General features: G+C 38.6%; 1 protein-coding gene across 11 annotated transcripts; it reads left to right on the forward strand.

The window, feature by feature from the left end:
• Nucleotides 1-389: 389 nt before the first annotated feature.
• Nucleotides 390-5,394, forward strand: zbtb42 (zinc finger and BTB domain containing 42). Of its 11 annotated transcripts, none has more exons than XM_043697568.1 (3): nt 698-866; nt 1,778-1,832; nt 1,949-5,394. In XM_043697568.1, exon 3 carries the CDS (start codon nt 1,966-1,968, stop codon nt 3,385-3,387), a length of 1,422 nt encoding a protein of 473 aa, XP_043553503.1. In that variant the 5' UTR covers nt 698-866; nt 1,778-1,832; nt 1,949-1,965; the 3' UTR covers nt 3,388-5,394. The 11 variants fall into 11 exon arrangements, with proteins under 11 accessions (XP_043553513.1, XP_043553511.1, XP_043553503.1 ...); XM_043697571.1 differs by having other exon boundaries at nt 1,952-5,394; XM_043697570.1 differs by lacking the exon at nt 698-866 and adding an exon at nt 1,435-1,498.
• The last annotated feature ends 2,889 nt before the right edge of the window (nt 5,395-8,283 follow it).

Here is an 8,283-nt window from a genome sequence, read left to right on the forward strand (position 1 = left end):
AAAAGTGGGATGTAACCATTAAAAGCAATCATTGAGCATTGTCCCCTTCTGTTTATGCAGTCAATTCCTGATTGGCAAGAACTAGGGAAAGAGAAGAAAAGACCTGTATTGATATTTTGTTGGAAACTCCCTAAAGTGTTTTACAGCATTCCTTTTGAGGTACAGTGACTGTTGCTATGTTAGTAAACACAAGAGTTATTTTACACATCACAAACAGCATTTGTTTTGGATAGATTTGGTTGATGGCAAATATTGACCAGGGAACTGGGAGAACTTCCTAATTTTTCTTCGAACAGTGGCACGCATCCTTTACTGGGTGGCGGGGCAACAGTTAGAAAGGATGGTACGGGGGGCGGGGGAACATAAAAATCGAAGAGAGGCATATTCACTTCACGGAACTCAACCTAATCCGCTGTGATATCTAGCTTTTTTTATTGTTTTGCTTTCAGTACAGATTCCAGCATCTGCGGTACTTTGTTTCCCCAATCATAAACTGGCGTGCAGCTCTATCGGGGTGCAAGTGCTAAAATCGAATGGAACTGGGTTAAGAGTGTAACTTATGTACCCAGATGCTCGGGTGACTGCGGAGTGCAGGTAGAGCGGAGTGAGTGAGGACGTGCAGAGGGTAGTCGGTGGAGGGAGACACATGAATCCAGTGCCTTGACCTAAGAGCGCTGCTCAATAGGTAAGTATCGCGAGAGCGGGCTCCCAGACGAGTCCTGCACTCACCAACAGTTGGCTGCGCGGCCACTAACATCTGGGCCGCCGCAGATGAAGGGACCACACGGTGGGGGGGCTGCGCAGAGACTGGCCTCATGAGCGCTCGTCCCCCCGGAGCCGACCGCCGCAACGCTCGCTCTGCCCAGGTAAGTGCAGCACACCTGGGAGAGAGGGAGGGCAGCACGCGCTCCCGGGACCAGGGCCACGCGCAGATACAGGGACACACACACACAGCCAGGCTCCTCCTGCCCAGCCCAGCCCAGCCCAGCCCAGCTCCCCAAGTTCTCATCGTGCACCGGCGGGCTTCTGCTTTGGAGTTATGCAAGTGCGCGTTGGTGTTGTTTTCCCTTCCTCTTCCCCTTTTCTCTCACTGGCTTATCACTACCGCCCCCCTAGGCCGAAGTATCAAGAGTTCCACTCGCACTTGGTAATTTTTCCAGGATATGTTTTAACTTGAGAAAGTTGTGTGCGCCCCGTTTGCAAAACAACAACAACAACAACAAAAGCTGGAGCCAGGAGAAGGATGTAAAATTGGAACAACAGTGAACTCTCTTTCCTATCCCTCCCCCTCCGGTCGTTGGCTGCGAACTCGAGTTAAAGGAACATATGGCATTAAAGGAGCACAGCTGGAGGTAGCATTTCCATTGCCAGTGATGTCAGAGCAGCTGACTCTCCAGCTTGTTCCTGGAGTTAGTAAACCCAGTTCTCTCTCTCTCTCTCTGCTTCGAGGCCACTTTACCACAGGGTCCATTTCGGATTTCCAACCGATTTTACTCGGGTGGGTTTCAGCGAGGGGGGAGGTGGGGGGGAAGCTTTCAGGCTATTGACGCTTTTTGGGGAGGAGTGAACCAAAAGGGGGCGTGAGAATTTAGTTTTATTCAATTTGCCTGTGGTCAAGGTATTAACAGTAAACAGTTGTTTGCTCGCCATACGAGTGATCACTGACTGAACGCTCTTTTGTCATGTTGAAGTGCCAAAGTTTGGTGATTACTCGGGAAACTAATTGCTTTAAATGATCGTTACTTAATTTCCCTAATTGATAACATTTTTCTGACAGCTGTCGTGTTACAGATGCCATCTGCACGAACACTAGGTGCTCGTTATAAATCCGCGTAAGCGTTATGTTTATTACTGTCTCTCAATTTTAGAGTCTTAAAGCATTAATGGCGCAGTTTTTAATTGAATGCATTTCTTAGGTTGTAATTTCTGTTTCATTTTCGTGCTCTAGCAGGTTATGAAGGAAGAATGGAGTTTCCAGACCATAGCCGGCAGTTGCTGCAGTGTCTGAGTCAGCAGCGTCACCAGGGCTTTCTCTGTGATTGTACTGTTCTAGTTGGAGACGTTCAGTTTCGAGCCCATCGCGCAGTGCTTGCTTCATGCAGCATGTACTTCCATCTATTCTACAGGGACCAGCTGGACAAAAGAGACATTGTGCATCTGAACAGTGACATTGTCACAGCTCCTGCCTTTGGCCTGCTTCTTGAATTCATGTATGAGGGAAAACTTCAGTTTAATAGTCTACCAGTGGAAGATGTGTTAGCTGCAGCCAGCTACCTTCACATGTACAACATTGTGAAAGTTTGTAAAGGAAGATTGAAAGATAAAGAACAATGCATAGATGACAGAATGAATGGTAATGCACTTGGATCTGTGAAAGAAGAGAGTTCTTCAGAAAGCGATGAGCCAGTGACACGCAATTGTGGCATACGGATCAAGAAAAGTTGTACTGTTGCAGATGATAAACCCACAAGCAGTGAAAAGGTTAATGGACATTGTAGAGGCTTTTCTGACCTTGTAGGTATCAATCCAGTATCTACAGAACCAGAATTATGCAATGCAGCAGCTGGAAAAACAAAGTCCAGTGTCAGTAGTTCCACAGAACCTTTGTCTCAGACAGCTATTGACCATATCAAGGCCCCAGCTGATGTGGACTGTGCTCTAGATTTGTCTTTCAAGCCTGTGTCTGGAAGAGATTTATTTTACTCCTCCTATGTTTCTGGACAGCTGGCCTCCAACAGCCAGCAGCAGGGCACCGTACCACTTGTTGGAGATCGACAAGATTTGCTGTCAGACCAAGAAGACAGTGAAGAAATGGATCCAGCAAGTCAGAGTGGGAATTCTGCCAGTAGTATGCTGACAGGATTTGGTCCTGTGTTTGCAGGGAATGGTGTGACACGTGCTGTAGAAGGAGAGCATGAAAAGGACGGGAGTGAGGATGATATGCCATCATCAGATATTTCAGGCAAAAAGGTGGTAATGTCGGCAGGACATATTTTTATCTGTCCTCTCTGCAGCAAAGGCTTCCCAAGCCCACATATTCTTCAGCTTCACCTGAGCACTCACTTCAGGGAAAAAGATGGCCCTCGAGCTAAAATGCCTACTGATGGCTCCATGCCCACCTGCTCACAGTGTGGGAAAACCTTTTCCTGCATGTACACACTAAAACGTCATGAACGAACTCACTCAGGTGAAAAGCCTTACACCTGCGGTCAATGTGGAAAGAGCTTTCAGTACTCTCATAATCTCAGCCGTCACACAGTTGTGCACACCAGGGAGAAACCACATGCCTGCAAATGGTGTGAAAGACGATTTACTCAGTCGGGTGACCTGTATAGGCACATACGCAAGTTCCACTGTGGTCTTGTAAAGAATATTGCTATTAGATAACATTTAGCATTAAATCTGAATATCTTCAAATTAACATTCATATCTGGAAACCTTGCATGGTTTAGGCTACAATTGTAAAGAAACAAATTCCACTGCATAGCTTTCTTGCATAAAATGTGAGAAAATAAATCTGCTTTCAATATTTTTTAAAATCTGTTAAATTTGCAGTATTTCATAGGAAACAACCTCAGAAAATTTGGACTATTCTCTTTTCATTTCAAGAAGATCCAATTGTAATCACTAGAGGGATGTCCCATTTCTCTTTTCTCAAAGATTCAATGATCTCCGTTCCTAAAGTTTGATTTTACTGTGTTCCTCCTCTTCCTCACCGAGCCTTTGACATTGCACAAATGTGACACCTCCAGGTATTATAATTGAATGAAAGTGATAGTTTCTGTTAAACCATTAGTGAGTCATCAAATGTAGTAACCATTATTTAAAAATCAATAAGCAACCAATTACTTGAACTGCATTTTACAGTTTAAAAATGTGCTAGCACAATAATGTTAATGCTAGCAAATGTTAAATTGTTTGGTCTGTTAATATCTAAGCAAACACTCTAACTCCTTCAGAAATACATTTTTTGATGTACATAGATATACTTGATGGTATGACATTTCACTTAGCAACATGACCCAACACCATTCTGAATGAGAGGTAAATTAACTGTTTTGAAGTGCAGTACTGCAACTTTAACCTGTGAATGTTGGGTATGTGGTCTTAACTTCTGGAGAAATTCAGTTATGAAGTGTTGTATTTTGTTGTTTGCTGTGATTGGAATATAGCACTAAGAACAACTACTAAATGTTTCTTTCTCCTGATGAAACTTGATACTGTATTTATAGCATTTTGATGGTTTGGGGTGCAGTGAATTTTCTGTTGTTAAAGGCTGAGTTTAGCTAATTAAAGTTGGAACTATTTCAAACTTTAATTTTCTTAAAATATAAAAGTTTATCTTGATGCCGCAAATGGGCAATTCTATGAAAATTTGAGTTTAATGTTAAAAGATTCAAAAAATAACAAATTACTACTGATTTTCTTTTGCGTTTTCTTATTTAACTGCATAAATTTGTGTTCTTCAAAGAATTATGTTGTTTATTATTGTTAATGGGAATTTTTTCAGTAATGAGTTCCCTGATCTTTATTGGGTATTACTGATCCATACTGGAACAAAAAATGGTTTAGAAGAATTAAAATGTGAAATTCAATTTCTTTTGAAAACTTTAAGATAAAAAAAACCACTTGTTTAATGTATATTTTAAAAGTTGTATTGCACACTTGGAAAATATTTATGTTGCACTCTGGGTTTTCTTTGGGGTTTTGATAAATTCAATTTACCATAACTGCTTAATAAGCAGCTTCAAGGAAAATTTTAAAAACTGGAGACTAGTCATCTAACATAAAATATAAAACAGGTCAGGTCTGTAAAGAAAAAAAAAAGTTTTGTATAATCAAACAAAAACATTTTATTTATAGCTTTTTGTGGTCTTTACGAAGTTGCTGTGTATAATTCCTATCCTTGAAATTTATTAATGGAGAGTTTTATAGTAAGAATGTAGCAGAGCCCTTAGAATGAAGTCTAATTTTTTTTACAAAACTTTTATTGCATTTTTATAATAAAATGTTTCCTGGTCTGAATTTTAACAATAGTGTTCTGTATGGTCAATAGAAGACAATCGGAAAGTGAAGGGTGGTTTTTTTTTTAATTAAACCTGTAGCGCTTAATCAGCAAGATGTCTTTTATTTTTTTGCCCCTGTTTTTGTGTTGTAAAACTGTGACAATCGTGACTAGACTCTTAGTTTTAGCAAAATTTTTAAAAATTAAGTATATTGAGATTCCTAATTTTGTGTATGTATTTTTTTTGCTCATGGCAAAGTCTAAATGCCTGTATATTTTGTGAAGACGTGCCTTTATATATTACCTCATTCAATGGATTGAATAACTAGTGCACGATTGCAACTTGTTCAGAAAAATTGAACAACTCCTATTAAAAAAACTGACATTTATTTGTGTGTTTTTTTTCTTAATTATAGAAAATAAGCTAATTATTTTGAATGTAGGATATTACAAATGAATAGTTGAAGTTCTCAAATCCCCATTGTGATTTTACATAATTTTTAGATTTGTTTTATTCAATGCCTTGATGGATAATTAATCCTTAAAATTGAAGTCTCAGGGTTATGACTTTTATTGATTGTTTCGCAATCTTTTGGCTTGTCTTTTTAATTGCTGTAGAATAAACCTAGGCTATTTCACTAGTAATAAGCCTTTTCATTTGTATGTGAGAGACATCTCCAATAGTTAAATGTGCTTCCATGCTTGCAAGTTCCGTGGCAGTGCTCCTCCACTTAATGTAATAATACCATGCTAATAGGATACCTACTGCTTGTAATCCTTTCATAGTTAATTTGTTACATTCACATGTGTGCAATTAGTTTTGGGGTTTTTTCAGAAAAACTATTTACAAAATTGCTTTTGGAGCTGCACAAAAATTATTTTGGATTGCTGTCTAATAGTCATTCTTCCAGTAAATCTAGTTTTTCCAGTTTTTGTAGTCATTTTGTTAGAGGTCTCCGGGGGTTCTACAAGCAATACTCATTGTACATATTACCATCAAATTTAATACACTTTATTTGCATGCGTATATGCTGAATTGCTTTCTTGTTAATCCCTCGTTACTGTACCTGGTATATTGGAGAATGGTAATGACCTTTATTAACAAAAATATTGAGTTGTGTAATGGCTAGAACCATTTATTAATGGCCATTTCTTGTCTTCACAAATGGCACAAATAATCTTTTTTGTATTGAATTTACTAGATGTGATGCAAAACAAATTCATGCAGACTTTTTTCTACCAAATAATTAATTTGATTGGATATTGGAATAAAGTGTTGCAGTGGAGTTTGCAACTTCTGATCTCATTCTCATCTTTAATGAGAAGCAAGGTTAGATAGAGGTTATCGTGGATTATTGTGCAACATTAAGTTCTTTAATGACAAATGGACGGAAGGACCATTGTGTTGATTTGGTGGTTTGGGGGGGAGGGGGTGGAGCCACAGAGGTCATTTTTCATTTTGCAAATTAAGCTACAATATTGACAACTTAATTCACCTATTGGGTCTATAAAAATGCAACCTAAAATAAGTACTGCTCATCTAGCGTTAATAACCTAGCCAATATAATGAACATATTTGCATTTACTTAGCACCTTTTTAACATTTTCTAAAGATTTAAAAGTAGTTAATTGAAGCACTTTGGAAGTGCAGTCACTGTAATACTGCTGCAGCCAATTTTCACCCACAATGCTCTCCATACAGTAACAAGATAAATGATTGGATAATCTGTTTTGGCGATACTAGTTGAGGAATAAATGTTGGGCAGGGCTTCAGGTGAACTCCCCTGATCTTTGAATGTTGTTTTAGGACTTTTATTGTTCACTTGAAAAAGCTGGCAGAGCCTTTGTTTAACATCTCATTTGAAGGTTGACATTCCCAGCATTACGATAGTGTCTATGCTAATTGCAAGGCAAGAATGTGTGCTCTTGTCTCTGGAGTGGTGTTTGAGCTGTTGCTTCTGACTCCAGTTTCTGATATATATTTCCTTAATGTTATATTAATCTTTAAACGTTCGTGTTCAAAATACTACAAAATATAACTTTGCCACTCTTGTAGCTTCATGCCATTTGTGTATAAAGTGTGGTGCTGGACAAAGTACAGCAGGTTAGGAGGATCCGACGAGCAAGAGAATTGATGTTTTGGCCATAACCTTTTATCCTGATGAAGGGTTATGCCCAAACCATCGACTTTCTTGCTCCTTGAATGCTTTGTGACCTGCTGTGCTTTTTCCAGCGCCAAACTTAATTGACTCTGCACCATCTGTAGTCCTCACTACCTCCTAGCCATGGCCATTTGCCAATATTTCCTCCTATCTTTGGCTATGCATTTCCTAAACAGTCTGTGAAATTTTAAAAACAACTTGGATACAGCAAAGCTTTATATTCTTGAAGCCAGAGTACTTTGCACCAATGTGTTAAACTATTGAGTTGATTTGACTCTACATCCCAGCACATTGCAACATGTTACATCCTGAATTATTTGAACTGGAATATTAGATGAGTTGGATTTCTGAAAAATACTCTTGTAAGTGTTACTGAGTTAGATTATCCTACAGTATTGTAGTCAAGGCCCTAATAAGTTGCTTGTTGGTTTTGGCCACTAGATTCATGTACCATTTTGTTAACAAAGTGCAAATTTTTAAATTGAATCATTTTAGGAAAGAGGAACATTTTGAAACTGATTTCATAACTATGCAACTAAATTTCTTGTGATAAATGTCCACTTCCTTTTGACTAGACTAATTAAATCACCATTAAGAAATAGTCATGTTTGATATAGATGTAACCTGTTTTCTGACGTGCTGCTAGCTGCAACTTTTCATTGGGTTGCTGTGTTCTTGACCTTTAACAAAAAGGCAATCTGTATGGTTTCTGAAGAACAGTCCTACTGGATCTGAATTATTAACTCTGTTCGTCTCTCCACGGATGGTGTCGGACCCATTGGGTTTTTCCAGCATTTTCTGTGGTTACTACTGGATGTTATTAGTAGTTAAGTTATGTGTATATTATGCTTTGAATATTATTCCTAACTTTTATCATGGTTTTTTTTGTTCAGCCTTCAAAAAATTAGTATTACTTCAAACTATAAGAGTAACATTCTAGCCTTAATTTATATATGGCTCAAACTATTACTTCTATGCAGTGTTACAGATTAGCAAAACTTGAAATACAGTATATATTTTCAATACACAAAAGGTCACGTGATTTTTGTCACTCATTCAGGCTTTCAAATCCCTACACTGTGAAAGCAGGCCATATGATTTATTGAGTCACACCAA

Source organism: Chiloscyllium plagiosum, chromosome 10 (genome assembly GCF_004010195.1).
Source record: "Chiloscyllium plagiosum isolate BGI_BamShark_2017 chromosome 10, ASM401019v2, whole genome shotgun sequence".
NCBI lineage: Eukaryota > Metazoa > Chordata > Chondrichthyes > Orectolobiformes > Hemiscylliidae > Chiloscyllium > Chiloscyllium plagiosum.

Excerpts from the sequence above, each read along its gene's own strand:
- zbtb42 (XM_043697578.1), top strand. The coding sequence starts at position 1,966 with ATGGAGTTTCCAGACCATAGCCGGCAGTTGCTGCAGTGTCTGAGTCAG.